The sequence below is a fragment of the Gekko japonicus genome, unplaced genomic scaffold (assembly GCF_001447785.1).
Source record: "Gekko japonicus isolate JY-2015 unplaced genomic scaffold, Gekko_japonicus_V1.1 scaffold1004, whole genome shotgun sequence".
NCBI lineage: Eukaryota > Metazoa > Chordata > Lepidosauria > Squamata > Gekkonidae > Gekko > Gekko japonicus.
Window position 1 is genome coordinate 352,988 of NW_015161430.1, and position 15,317 is coordinate 368,304.

At 45.1% G+C, this 15,317-nt stretch overlaps 1 protein-coding gene across 1 annotated transcript in view; it reads right to left on the reverse strand.

Moving 5' to 3' along the window:
• The window catches only part of FAM91A1 (family with sequence similarity 91 member A1), a 43,440-nt gene that overhangs the window by 3,991 nt on the left and 24,132 nt on the right, over positions 1 to 15,317 (reverse strand). Inside the window, exons 14-22 of the mRNA XM_015428955.1 lie at positions 13,064 to 13,196; positions 10,756 to 10,904; positions 9,464 to 9,598; positions 7,479 to 7,592; positions 5,343 to 5,415; positions 3,813 to 3,962; positions 2,860 to 2,967; positions 1,150 to 1,273; positions 939 to 1,008 (exon numbers count right to left, since the gene is read on the reverse strand). Of these exons, the coding sequence (XP_015284441.1) occupies positions 939 to 1,008; positions 1,150 to 1,273; positions 2,860 to 2,967; positions 3,813 to 3,962; positions 5,343 to 5,415; positions 7,479 to 7,592; positions 9,464 to 9,598; positions 10,756 to 10,904; positions 13,064 to 13,196 (1,056 nt within the window). The remainder of the gene's footprint in view (positions 1 to 938; positions 1,009 to 1,149; positions 1,274 to 2,859; positions 2,968 to 3,812; positions 3,963 to 5,342; positions 5,416 to 7,478; positions 7,593 to 9,463; positions 9,599 to 10,755; positions 10,905 to 13,063; positions 13,197 to 15,317) is intronic.

Below are 15,317 nucleotides of genomic sequence, written 5' to 3' on the forward strand. Positions count from 1 at the left end.
TCCTCCAAACCCAGTCCACCGCTTCACTAGCTCACTGTCTTAGAAGTGTCTTCTTTCCTTATAAGCAGCAAAGACTGTTTGACTGCTTCCAGCAAACCCCCTCCCCCCAGAATTAGTTTCAACCTGCAAAGTGTCAGCTGAAAGCTTGTGGTGTAATAACTATATAGTAATGCAGTTTAAGAATGAAGTGGCCCATAGACCCTGGGATTCAAAAGGAACGCCTTCTGCTGCTGTTGCTGCTGAAGTCACTTCTGTGATAGAGTAGCCATGTCTATAGCAACCAGCAAGGCTGTGATACCTGGCAGGAGCACACTGGCCCTCTGATGCCACAGACAGTCCTTCTAAGCTTAGGACTCAACAGCTGCCTCTTGACTTTGACATGTGCCTACTGTGACATCACAGCAGACAAGCCAAAGGCATCAAGACAGACTGGTCAAACAGGCTAGAGAGGGGCCAAAAGAAGATCAAGCAAAACTGAAGGGGGATATGGGTGTATATTTGCACAACACTGCTGGAAGAGATGTGTGGTAACCAATGTTCCCTCTAAGCTGCAGAGTCTTGTGAGCAAAAATTCTACTTTGTGAGCTACTGGCATTAAAGTTGTGAGCCAGCGATTGGGCTGCTACATAAATTAGCTTGCTCTGGAGCCCTCCGTCCTGAGCCAAGACAAAAATGTGTGAGCCGGAGGCTAAAAAACTGCGAACTAGCTCACACTAACTCAGCTTAGAGGGAACACTGGTGGTAACATTCCTGGGGCATGGTACTAGTTGGACCCTAAGACAGGGACTCAAATTAGCAAAGAGAAAATGGGCAGTGAATGAGGAAAGTCACGAAAGCCATAACATTTACTGCCCGAATGCATTTATATTTTTAGAAAAGAGGTGGTTGCATGTAAATGTTAAAACAAACAGTGCATATATGAGTCTTACATATTTTACCTGGAATGAATGAACAAAGCTAAGGATCTGTAGAGAAAGTTTCCTACTGGAATGTAACAATTTTTGCAGGCTGTCAAAAGAAAGCAAACCAAAAATATATATTAAAATGTCACCTAGATGTATGCAGAACACACAGCCTTCCTCCCCCCTCCCCCCTCCCCCCCGTGCCGAGGGAGCCTCAGAGGGAAGCTGCAGTCAAATAAAACCTCACCTGTCCTTGCTACACAGTCCGTGACTGGCAATTTTCCGGCAGACCTTCCGGTTTAATTCGGAGCCGAAGAGCGGGATGCCGAAGCACAGCTCCAAGGGAACCCATTCCAGTTCTGTGGTGGGGACTGCAGGACGGGCAAAGAAAACACAGGGCCAGACTGACAAAATGAGCTTCCACTTAACCCAGATGTGCACCATTCTCTCATACGTTTATGGTATTCAAAGCGCAATCCTGTGCAGTCACTTCCAGTCTCAGCTCACTGGTCTCAAATGGAAATTTCAAATGCCATTGAAAAATCAATCATCTTAAGACTGGAGTAACTCTACAGAGGACTGCGCTGCCAGTCTACTACCAGAGGCAGAGACCCTCCCCTTTCTTTGTAAAAGTTCGACGTTATAGAAGATTTTTCGTTCTCTGGCTTGAGCCGTCTGGCACATTTGCTCAGCGGACACTTTACGAGTCCCGTTAGGGGATACTCTCTAGAAGCTCTTTTCTGAACCATGAAGAGGAGCTGCAGGGAGAGGGGAGACTTTGGATCTGGGTTGCAAGGTAGGGGAGGGAAGTTTACGCCCTTGTTAACCCTTTTTTTTTGCAATTTCAAACTCAATCGCTTTCTCTTTTTGCAATTTCAAACTCAACCGCTTTCTCTTTTTGCAATTTCAATCCCTTCCCCACCGGTCACCGTTTCCCCTGCAAGAGAAAACATCCAGGTGACCCTGCGCTTCCTCCCACAGAATACACACAGCTGGAGGAAACGGTGAAACGGTGTGGGAGAACGGGTTAGACCCCTCCCCCCTCACCTCCGCACAGCCTTAAACCAAATTCGAGTCCCTCACGGCTGCTACTTGCGCTTGTTAAAAAGTACAGGGGTGTGTGTGTGTGCCTGATTTGAACAGGTCACTTTGCACTTAGAACTACGATGGTAGAAAAGGCCAGTTAGAAGCAAGCCAGGTGGCAGGCAATGTTCCCTCTAAGCTGTGGAGTCTTGTGAGCAAAAATTCTACTTTGTGAGCTACTGGTATTAAAGCTGTGAGCGGGCAATTTGGCTGCTGCATAAATTACCTTACTCTGGAGCCCTCCTTCCTGAGCTAAGACAAAAAATGTGTGAGCCAGAGGTTAAAAAATTGTGAGCTAGCTCACACCAACTCAGCTTAGAGGGAACACTGGTGGCAGGGCTTGATCACGATCTCTGCTTGCTGGTCCTGACTTTGCATAAGACAGTTCATGAGGTCCATTTTTCTGTGTTCCCCTATGCGGGACAGCCTCGCCTACCTCACCGGGAAGCCATCTCTAAGCATTTATTCACTTAATTCATTTATACCCCACTTTTCTCCCCCAACAGGGACACAAAGTGGTTTACAATACTCTCCCCCTCCACTTTTATCCTCACAACCACCCCATGAGGCAGGCCACGCTGAGAGCGTGTGCCTTGCCTTAGGCCACCCAGCAAGCTCCCATGACAAAGTGGGAATCCAAACCTGGGTCTCCCAGATCCTAGTCCCATGCTCCAGCCCCTGCACCACACTGGCTCACCTCAAGCGGTTTATTTAGTCAGAGGTTCTGTTCATCACTGACTGGCATGGGGGGGGGGGGTCTTACAGGAAGTGACTGCTTGCTGCTGACACAACATCAATGCCAAGCAGTAGCATTCCTCCAGAAATGTAGACTTTGGCATCCTTTCTTCCATGCAGGAAAAAAACCACAAATTACCTTCAGGACTCTGCTTGGCTGCAGAATCCACGGGTGGCTCTTCAATGACCATCTCAAATGACTCTGTGCTCCCATTCACATCTGTGCCTAGTGCCAGCTCTGCCTCACCTAAGAGAAAAAGAGACAGGCTATAATCTTGAACCAGGCGAGCTACGATCGAGCAGACCAGACTGCATTCTCTGCCACATCTGCACGTGCATAGAATGAGGAACTTGCTTCTATGGGGCTCCGGAATGTGTGGCTTCTTAGCTGTGTCTCCTCCAGGGGGGCCACGACCTTGTTGAACAGGCTGGTGTTTTTCGGGCACCACCACAAAATAGCTGCCTTGGGGATGCAGGAAATCATAAAGCATCTGTCACCGTGTTGGGAGTGGTTAAATGGTGAAAGGTTCCATGAAACATCAGGCGGCCCCAAACTAAGCGTCCTGGGGAAGAGCCTTCCAAATGGAAACTCCCCGTGGACACGAAGATGAGGCTTCCTGGGATACTCTGAAGCACGTCCTGCCACAGAGGCGGTGGAGGAAAGCTGAGACCAGCTCTTTGCTTTGGGGGAAGAGATGCCATTTGGCTTCTAAGAAAGAGAAGGATTTCTCCATGAGGATTCACAATCCCAGAGACATCAGAAAATCTGTGTCTATGGCCAAGCTGAGGACATACAGCGCCTGTCCAGGATGAACTCAACACCTTGCACATCAGTAAGCTGGCAGGCAATGACCCCAAAGATCCCTGTTTTTGCTGTTCCATTTGGGACGCTTTGGATTTTACCCCCAAGGCTCGAGAAGCAAGCACGTGCCAGGTTGATGCACTGACATGTGCCACGCTGGGGAATCCTGTCCCGGCAGATGTTCAGCACGGTGTGCTTTCATTCTGCGACCCTGCTTTAGAAGGACAAGTGCCAATTCAAATGCTACTGAGGCCACCAAATTCGGCAGCCATGACTGACTGCTGACCAACCTTTTCCATCAGAGGCGTCGCTCAGCTTCCTGTGTACTTGATGAGTGGAAGAGTTCAGCATGGTGACGTAGCCACAAAAGTGCTGCAGATCCATCTTTTCCCTTAAGGTCCTCAGCGCTCTATGGACACCCATGTTGACATGGGAAAACTCTAGAAACGCAAAATAATTTGTGAGCGTGTGCACTCTTCTTTCCACGAGCATAGCACCTCAGGTCGTGTCACCAGAATGAACCACCTGATTCCCCCTTTCCATCAGAGGTCAAGAGATGGGGTGGCAGAGGAAACCTTGGTTTTTATCCCCTTGGAAAGAAACACAGAAGAGGGTGGGGAAGGACAGTTTCAAGAAGGCACATCGTAAGTGAGCAACTTCTTATGAAGAGAGGCGACCCTTGCCATGGGCTTCAGCAGAACTGATGGGCCACCCCGTCTGGTCCATTTCCCCCATCTCTCTAACTCAGGGGTCCCCAGCCTTTTCGGTATGGTGACCCACAAGTCCAAAGTTATTCGGTATAGTGACCCATCCAAGGCTGGCTCAAGGTAAGTTGGTGCCCTAGGCAAAGTATGACACGGGCGCCCATCTAGCTAAGCATTCCGCTTTTCTGCAGTGGCTAATCAGTTGTTTTGAGAAACAAAAAAAAATCAAACAAGGGGCACAGCTGCCCCCACTATAAACTCAAAGCAAGTGGCAGTCCGACATTCTGACTCCTCAGCGTTCCCAGAGTATGAGCAGTGCTCATCGGGCCATTTGGAGGGGGAGTTGCTCTTTTTCTTTTGGTTCAGAGTTTGTTTTCCTGTATTGCTGGACAATCTCCCAAACTGTGTAGATGCGTGCAGGTTCTGCTGCATCTCTTTTTGGCACGAGCCACCTCTCTTGCTACGCAATAGTGGGATTCCGGACTTTCAGCCCTGGTTCAAATTAAGCCTTGCTCCCAAGCAGTGTTCCCTCTAAGCTGAGTTAGTGTGAGCTAGCTCACAGTTTTTAAACCTCCGGCTCACACATTTGTGTCTTCGCTCGGGAAGGATGGCTCCACAGCAAACTGATTTATGCAGTAGCTGAATCGCTCACTCACAACTTTAACGTCGATAGCTCACAAAGTAGAGCTTTTGCTCACAAGACTCCACAGCTTAGAGGGAACATTGCCCCCAAGCCTCTCTCCCTAAAGTCACCCCCTCCTAGAGAGAGATGTTATCACCATAACGATTGCAATAAATTATACATCAGATATAGAAGCAGAATAGCTACTCAGCTGTTTCACTGATGGGCGTTCGGCATTTACCCTGTTCTAAATGACACCCCCCACCCCAATGTTCTGTTTGAGCACATGACCAATGCGCATGCAGGGGGAGGTGATGGAAAAGAGCATGCCGGCACCACTGCTGCTCACAATCAAGTGAACGGGTGCCGCTCCCCACCCATACACACTCTCCCAATGTGCTTCAAGGGTTTACTGATGACACAAGTTGGGACTTGAACAAAGCAGTCTAAGCTAAATCGTAGCCGGTCGTCCTTCCGCCCTCCACATCAGTTACCTCCTTGTTGTTCTGCTTCATCAAATGGGAATGGCATGTGAACCGTCTCCCCGATCCCGTGCATCCCGTGCCCCTAAACACAAGGCAAGAGCGAAGGTCAGCAATCCAGGCTGTCAGAAGCCACAACGCTTTTCTTCATTTCCCAGTGTTTCTAGTCCTTGCCATGGCACGGAACTATGTGAACGTGAGACCGCCAAAGCTTAATATTTTACTAATTTGTTGGGTTTTTTTGCAAACTTTTTATTTTTGGATATAACCACATATTCAACATTAAACCTTTGCACTTCTTTTAACATATATCAATTTCTCTTTTCTCCTCCCCCCACCTTCTTGTGGCTTCCCGCAATGCTCCCCCCCCTTCTCCCTTTTACTATTCCCCCCTCAAATTACATTTTCATTATCAGATCTCCAGGTAACATTATGTTCTATTATTCAGTCCCTTTCTTTTACCAATTCTGCTCTTAATAATTATCAAAGCAAAGTAAATTATTTTTAACATCCCAATTAGTTTCCATATATTCTTTAAAGTCTGTCCATTCTACAAAAAATTCTTCGTCTTCTTTATTATTAAGTTTCTTTGTCAGCTTGTCCATTTCAGCCATAAAAAGCATTTTCTGTATCCATTCCCATTTTACTAATTTGGGAAGCCTCTTTTAAGATCTCAGAGGGCTTGTCTCAGAAATCCATTTTAAGGCTAAGCAGGAAAACACTACCGGAGTGACCAAGAGCCTGGAAGGATTCTCCAGCTGCTATGATTCCCCCCCTCCCCCCCCGAGGAGAATTAATCTCTGAAGAAGGGAAATTTCAGTTGCTGTTCTGAAAGACAGTCTGCTGTTGAAAGAAGAGCAGAAAGAGCTCAATCAGTGGGTGTCAAAATTCCTCTAGTAGGAAATCCCAAACCCTGACATTTCAAGCTGGGTATATTCTGAACATTTTTAAAACTTCATTTATACCCTGCCTTTCCCCCCAATGGGGACCCAAAGCAGCTTACACAATTCTTCTCTATTTTATCCTATCTTTATCCTCACAACATCCTTGCAAGGTAGGTTAGGCTGAGGACGCGTGACTGGCCCAAGGTCACCCAGCATGCATAAATGACAGACTTGGACCTAGGTCTCCCATATCCTATGAGAAGAAAACGAAAGGCTGCACCAATGGGAGCAAAGAGGCGACGAAAAAACAATGGTGCAGTGGGTGGGGCTAGGAGAGGCTTCTGCCCAGCAGGGGTTCTTATTGGCCATGGGAGATCTAATTGACTGTGCAGATTCAGAGACACACGGCTTCGGCAGCAGCTGCCACCACAACACAAGGAACATCGTTGTGTGACTGAAGATAAGCTGTGCAGATGCAAGAAAACATTTTTTAAACAATACACTCATTCTAGAAGGGCATCCTGTTAAAGAGAGCTTCTGCCTGAAATGTTGAAGGACTGCCATTAGAGTTATGCATGATCTCACTCTCTAATCGATATAGATTACAAGCAAAATGGGGAACACGTGGTATGGAAAGATTACAAGTAACTTTTTGGCTGCTTTTACAAACTTTGGAATAGGTGTTAGCCATTCATTGTTCCTTCCTTGTGAGACTTTATATCTTTGTATAATTGGAAACCTATACCTAGCAGTTCGAAAGCAAGAAATTGCAAGTAGATAAATAGGTACCACTTCGGTGGGAAGGTAACAGCGTTCCGTGCGCCTTGGTGTTTAGTCATGCCGGCCACATGACCATGGAAACGTCTTCCGACAGCGTTGGCTCTTCAGCTTTGTAACGGAGATGAGCACCGCAACCCTAGAGTCGGATTCGACTGGCTTTCGAGCAAGGGAACCTTTACCTTTACCTTGAGTAACTGTTTGTAACATTTATATTGTTTGAATTCCATACGCCATATGATAGTAAATTCTAATAATTAATATGCAGTAAACATTTTGTGCATGGTGTCACTTTGTGACTTGTAATTTGGACCTCACTCTCCTGACATTTTGTGGATGGCTCTGCCTCTTAAAAACACCTTATTACAAGCAATGCCAGGGAGAACCTGTTGACCGTATTTCTTCTTTCTTCCCTTCTGTTCAGCAGAAACAACAATCAGCACACGAAAGGGCACTCAAGCCCTCTGGCGCGTGAGCATGTCAGTACCTGAATCAGAACAGCGGAATGGGTCAAAGCGTCGTTCAGCATGGTGAGCACGTTTGAAGTTGGGACCACTCCTGGGTCGTGCCCCCAAGATGTTATTAGTAAGCGATCATAACCCTAGAAGGGAGGAGAGAAGACACAAGAGCTTGGTTCACTTCTGCCACCGGAAAGGCTCTTCCCCATCTGCAAACAGTGCTATGAAGATATACATACATTTAAATCCTTCTTCTTTTCTGTTACTGTTTATTCGACCCAGTGGTCTCGAACAGCTGCTGAGAGTTTATATTTAAGCAGCTAACAGAAACCTACCCACATAATGGGATCTCCCCAACAAAATATCATACCATTTATTCAGTTGTTTTAGAACATTTCTGTATTTCTACAATGGCAGCCAAAAATCTAGCGACCCTGGATGTAACCCATCCATCTACACGGCTCAGTAGCCTAGAAGTCTTAACAGCTGCAGAAGCAGAATCCTTACTAAGTAGGGGGGGAAATCAGCTCCAGTCTAAGTTTTAAAAATTCAGGGCAGCTTAAAACGACGTGGTCAATAGATTCAATGTGATTTAAGGTCATAATTGCATGTTCTCTCTGAATATGGAATACCCGTGTGTCTAACTATCAAGACTGCAGATGGCAGACTGTTAAGACACCCCAACATAAAGGTACATCTATATTTAGGATATGTTAGATCACAAAAATACACTGGGATGCTAACTGGTAGGGGAATGCCAACCATGAAAGTTGAGCAAACTCTTCTTGACCTTATTGCTGTACTTTTATAATCCAGATGTTTCAAATGAATTTCAATCAGATGTCTTAGTTCACTGATATTTACTCTCCCCATCAATTCTAATGAAATCCCTAGGCATATTAGCTTACCGTTCACCAATTTATTCCAGTTGCTCTTATGACTGTCTAATTTAATAAGACCGAGAAAACTTAGCTCCAGATCTAACTGCAGGATCCTTATCGTTAAATTAAATGCCCCTCCCCCATGCCCCAGCTCTGTAAGAGATTCCACCTACTCCAGCTCTTAGAGCAATGCTGGCCACACATTTGGAGGCCCCCAATATACCATGAAGAAAGTTAATTAGTGGTTGATCGAACTCTCTCTCTCTTTCTTTTCAGCTGGGCCAGCATAATTATAAGGGCTTTATTTTTCCACTTTCTCAAACACGCCCTATTTGTAATGATTTATCTTGCATTTCTTCAATCAATTCGAACAGGTTATAATACACCTATGGCCACTCCATCCCTCAAGGTCAGTATCGTGTACTCAGACTGGCCGCGGCTCTCCCGGCAGAGGTCTTTCACATCACCGGCCACCTGAGGATTGAACCTGGCACCTTCTGCATGCCAAGCAGATGCTCCGTCTCTGAGCCACAGCCCCTCCCCAAGAGCAAGCATATGCACTCTCCTCTGGGAGGCCTGGAACATTGACTGTAGTTAAGCATCAGCTACGGGGGAAATTAAAGCACCAGGAAGACGACGGAGATGGGGAATTTTACCTGTTCAAGCTCTTACAGTATGTCTTGTGGGGAAGATTTCTTTCTCCCCCACAGTTCCTTACTGGTGCCATCTTCTAGCTCTAGAATTGCCTATTATGACTCTATGTGATTTCCTACTATTCTATCTGAACCTGTTAAAGAAGGAAAACCAAGTACATTTTTTTAAAAAGCTATTATCCATGTAGTGTTTGAATTCTCATTCTGAGTGCTTTGTATTTTCTTGTATTGCTCACAGTAAAGCTTATTAAAGGATATTAATGACGTCGCTATGGAAGCATCAATCTGAACTTAAGACAAAGATGGCCCAAGGCTTCTATCCTGGGTTGGATCTCATATATTTCAACACCAACTAAGCATTCTGGGAAAATTGGCAAAATCGGCAACTTCCGCCCACGTGAACAAAGGCTGCAGGACTAACACGTTTGGATCAGTATCATTACAGAAGACGGCAGTTCCCATCAAATATGAACGACTTGCCTGAAAAATATCTGGAAGTTTCCGAAGTCTTGTTCCTTTAGACAGCAAAAGGGATGGGGGTCCTTGTCCAGTGATGTGATAAATATAGAGCTTGAACCATACTGAGCTAACTTCTGGAATGGATGGTCCAATATGCTGTGGAAAGATTAATAACAACAACAACAACAGAGGAGTGAAAGATGCAATGGTTAATCTAGTCTGGTGGAAACACAGCCTCTCTTAACATCAGCAAAGCAACCATGTCAGTCTTGGAGACACATATTTCCCATGGTTGGCTGATCTCCGATTGTAATAAATGTTGTTGATGATGATATTTACTATGCAATAGTACATGAGAAACTTCTGCCATGCCAGAGGACTAGACAGCTAATCTGCCTACTTGTACAAAGTTACCTGGGAAGCATAGCAGCAAGTTAACATTCTGGGAATTGTCACAAAGTGCATCTTCCAACTAGCTAGGTTTACCCAGAACCCCTCTCTTGGCATTCTGCAAACTCTGCAAAACTTTTTTTAGTACTGGTACCTCCTCTTTCAGCCATTATCCAACCTTCTGGTGGCTAATAGAGCAGGGACTCAAAAATGCTCTAATGACAGGAACAGAGCTTAAAGGGGTGTGGGTGCAAAATGCGGTTTGTGGTACCTTGATTTCTGACCATTTACATTTAGAAGGTGAACACCAACACTTTGATCACAGCCCAGAAGCTAAACAGAAACTAAAGAAGTTTTCATGGGAAATATGACCCTGGTTTTTCTAGGGTTCCTATTCCCCTGACAGGGTGTGTGTGTGTGCCCACTTTTGGGCCCCCCAATCTGGCTGGCATGGAGCAACCCCGCCCCCAAAGTGCTGCATTTGCACCAACGTGTCTGGTACAATGATGTCACCTGGAGGTGATGTCATTGTGCAGGGCACATTGCCGGGGGGGGGACGGGGGGACGGTTGATCATTTCAGGAAAAACTATAGAGTTTTTCCTTAAATGATAAGGTGTCTCCTGCAATGTGCCATGTGTGATGACATCACTTCCAGGTGATGTCATTGCGGTGCACCGAAGAGATCCCAGAGAAGGACCGGGAAAGAACCCCCTCCCTGCCGCCAGCGTCCAGGTAAGACCTGGCAACCCTAGGCTATTCTGGTCAGTAGCCAGACTGTTGTACTCTGAATGGCTGGGAGCCTCAAAATGGTCTTCAAGGGCAGGCCCAGGCAAAGTGCACTGCAACCGTCTGTTAAGAATCGCTTTTCTGATTCCATTTAAAATATGACTTTTCAGTTTGTTTGTTTGTTTATTTGTTTTACCTGAGGCGTACAGCTGCTGATGGGTCGGATTTCGTTGGTGAGAGGAGCCATGGAGACGAGCAGTGTGTAGTTTTTGTTCAGAACTCTGCTGCACGTCGCGGGGTCCAGGCCGAGCAAGCTTTCACAGCGCAGCAAATCCAGAGGGAAACCTACGTTAACAATGTCAGAGACACTCGGAATACAGATAGAGAGCGAACATATACAACTGAAAGGGATACAGGAAGGGGGGTGGGAAAAGTACAAATTTAGGCGGTCTCCTCGCTCACACCTCTTCCTGGATATTGAAATCAACTTCATTATTTAAGTACACTTTATTCATTAGGGATGCCCATTTGAGCATATTGTCTTGCTGCAACACACCCACAGTCATCAAAAAGGAAGAAAACGGTTGTGTTCCAAAAGGGCACATTTGGAACCAACACTATTGATGGGACCTAAAAAAATTACTACCAGTGTGTCCAAAGGACAAAGATGCCTAGAGGGATTAAAAAAAAAAAAAAACTCTCCCCCAACCTCCACTTTGAACAGCAAGCTCAAACGCCATCTCCAAAACTACCGCTGAAAGTTCTTTAGAGAACGAACGTAGAGAACAAACATAAGAGAACGAACTTTGGAGAACGAACTTTGGAGAACGAACTAACAAAGTTCTTTAGAGAACGAACATATACAACTGAAAGGGATACAGGAAGGGGGGTGAGAAAAGTACAAATTTAGGCGGTCTTCTCGCTCAAACCTCTTCCTGGATACTGAAATCAACTTCATTATTTAAGTGCACTTTATTCATTAGGGATGCCCAATTGAGCATATTGTCTTGCTGCAACACACCCACAGTCATCAAAAAGGAAGAAAACGGTTGTGTTCCAAAAGGGCACATTTGGAACCAACACTATTGATGGGACCTAAAAAAATTACTACCAGTGTGTCCAAAGGACAAAGATGCCTAGAGGGATTAAAAAAAAAAAAAAACTCTCCCCCAACCTCCACTTTGAACAGCAAGCTCAAACGCCATCTCCAAAACTACCGCTGAAAGTTCTTTAGTTTCAATTAACGTCTTTATTTATGTCCTTTATACTCCCCCTTTCTCCACTTTGGGGACCCGTAAGTGGCTCACAACATTCTCTCCTCCTCCCTTTGATCTTCTCATGAACCTGGGCAGGTTAGGGTGAGAGAGTGTGACTGGCCTCACGTCAGCCAGTGAGCTTCCAGGGCAGAGTGGGGATTTGATCCTAGTCAGATCCTAGTCTGACCCTCAAACTGCTACACAATGCTGTGGCTCTCTACGAATCTTGACCACCGGCTTTTTAGCATAAAAAACAAAGGTCAGGATTGAAAGGGCAACTTTAGATGAGCCCAACAAGATTCCTCACTCTGGTTCTTCAAACAGGGAGTTCCGGTTCCATTTCACAGGCTCGTTTTGGGGTTCAAGCCAATTGTCATGTGGCATGGTGAGTAGGGATTGGCACAAACCGGCTACAAACTAAAGTTTGTCATGAATTTTGGCCGGTTCGTGGTTTGCGGAGCGATGTTCACGAACTGAAGAAATGCCATGAACTTCCATGTTGATACAATTCATGGCAGTTTGTGAAGAGTGGAAAGCAGAGCTTTACCCCTGCTTTCTGCTCTTCACGAAAAACCACAGTTTGGCAACCTCTGCTTTCTGCTCCCCCTGAAAACTCACGGGGAGCAGAAAGCAGGGGTTTAAACTCTAAATGGCTCATGAACTGATATAAACCAGTTCAGTTTGCGAACTGGTGTAGCAATTCGTGGTTCAGCCACAAACTAAAAAGATACAGTTTGTGCCCATCCTTAATGGTGAGGGACCTTCCAGAACATTCCATGAAATCAGTTTCACAAATCTTTATTCTAGTGATGGACTTTTACAAAAGAAGTGAACACATTCTGGGGCAAGTATTTATACAACACTTCTCTCCACGGTCAAGTCAGAAAGTCATCCAAGTTTAGTAGCCGCAAGACCTTTTAAAATAGGCATTTGTACCTAGAGCACCAAGAATCTTGCCTTTCGACCATTTGATTGAAAACACTAACATTTCTGACCTCACAGTCTGCTGTTGTCATTTGAATACTGCACTAGGATTGACCTATACAGGCCTAAAACAACAGCAATAACAACAAAGAAAAGACAAGGAAAGAAAAGACAAGGACAGGAAAGAAAAGGAAAGAAAAGAAGAAATCTCTATTCTAGAAGGTTGTACGTTCAATTACACCCAAAATTGGTAATAGTATTTCATTAAAGATCACAAAAATGGGTAAACAGCTTCCCCCCAAAGTAGAGATGCTTCCACTGTACCATTGTTGGGTTGTTCAGGCTGTGTAACTTGAGCCACCAGGTCCTTATTGTGCCTCAGAAAGAGGATAGTGTTTCGCAAAGTTAGTGCATGATCAAAGTATCTCTGTGCTTCTCCCTCTCCTGTGCTCTGAACCTAAATAAGGGAACACGAATGCAGACTTGTCATAAACTGTTTATCCAAATACTTATTAATGCAGAAAATTGAATTATTAGAAAAGATTTCCCAGTAGGCCATCATAAACACACAGCTGGCTTTGATCCCCTAAAAGACAAAACATTTCAATGTCAAACGCAGGATATTATATTTCTAGTACTTCAGCAATTACATCTTTACAGCTATTTCCTAAACAATCTTTTAAAGACAGACAAGTTTAAGGGAAATTTAAACTGCAAGTATCTTGGTTATGCGAAAACCTCCAGACTCATCCAGGGGTAGCTGCACGCACTCAGACACCCCATGCGAAGTTTCAGACAGTGTTGTGTCAAAGGCTTGCTTGGAGGAAAGCACAAATATGACTCGACAACCTGACTGGTCAACATTAACAACATGAGCTTGCTATTAAATTGTTCTGTAGTATGAATGATCAGATGGATTAATATGTTCTTCCAAGACCAAACAGATGGTCTGTACGGCTCCTTCCAACTCTATGATTCTATTATATGAGGAGAAACTATAACAACCAACCATTACATGAGGAGAAAGCAGTAACAAGGAATGGTCAACTAACTTGCTCAAAGGCCCTGCTGCGGGTTTATGTGGCAACCTCACCAAATCTGCAACTTCAATTCTAAGACAACCATTTTCAATTTGTAAAAAGAATATTCAGCATTTAAATGGGCTATTCCAGTTAAGATTTCACAAAACAATGCCCCAGTTTGGTGTAGTGGTTAAGAGCGTGGACTCTAATCTGGGAGAATTGGATTTGATTTCCCACTCCTCCACATGCAGCTGCTGGCGTGACCTTGGGTCAGTCACAAGTTCTTTCAGAGCTGTTCTCTCAAGAGCAGTTCTCGAAAGAGCTCTCTCAGCTGCACCTACCTCACAGGGTGTCTGTTGTGGGGAGGGGAAAGGAAAGGGATTGTAAGCTGCTTTGAGACTCCTTCAGGTAGTGAAGGGCAGGGTATAAATCCAATATCTTCTCTTCTCCTTCTATACCAGAGCACACAGGTTCCATAATGGTAAAGTCTTCAATAACAGGGAGAACAGCACTTAGCTCCTCCCTGTTTGGCTCTTAGGAAAATAAAAGAACATCAGTCCAAGAAGGGGTGCACAGCGTCCAAGCAACCACCATTCTGAACCCACCAAAGGAATGACACTTGAAGCAGAACTGCACTTCAGAAGCAGAGCATGCCTTTGATATGTTTGGGGAGATGCAAGTGGGTCTGGGAATTGCACTTTGAGACCCAAGAGGATAGTAGTCCAAGTTTTCTTTTTAAGTGAAGGGTAAGTTTATAAGACCATGGATATGGATGACACACAGCAGAGCCACACCCCATAGGGAAGGCCAATGTACTAGGAAGAAAGGTGGAGATGGGGATATAGTAGGCATTACCAACTTTATCATTAAACGTGACCAAGAAAGGGCCGGGCTGTACAGAAAAGAACTCCACTGAGAATGCAGCAGTCACAGCAACAGAGGAAGCTGCCTTATTCTGAATCAGACCATCAATCCATCATGATCAGAGACTTATCAAGAGAGAGATCTTGGAGTCGTAGTAGATAACTCACTGAAAATGTCGAGACAGTGTGTGCCTGCAGTAAAGGCCAATGCTATGCTGGGGATTATTAGGAAGGGTATTGAAAACAGATCAGCCAATATCATAATGCCCCTATATAAATCAATGGTGCGAACTCATTTGGAATACTGTGTGCAGTTCTGGTCACCACACCTTAAAAAGGATATTATAGCTTTGGAAAAAGTGCAGAAAAGGGCAACTCGAATGATAAAAGGGTTGGAACACTTTCCCTATGAGGAAAGGTTAAAGCTCTTGGGGCTCTTTAGCTTGGAGAAAGGATGGCTGAGGGGTGACATGATCGAGGTTTATAAGATTATGTATGGGATAGAGCAGGTAGAGAAAGACGTCCTTTTCTCCCTTTCTCACAATACAGGAACTCGTGGGCATGCCATGACATTGCTGAGCAGTCGGGTTAGAACGGATAAAAGGAAGTACTTCTTCACCCGAAGAGTGATTAACACATGGAATTCACTGCCACAGGAGGTGGTAGCGGCTACAAGCATGGACGGCTTCAAAA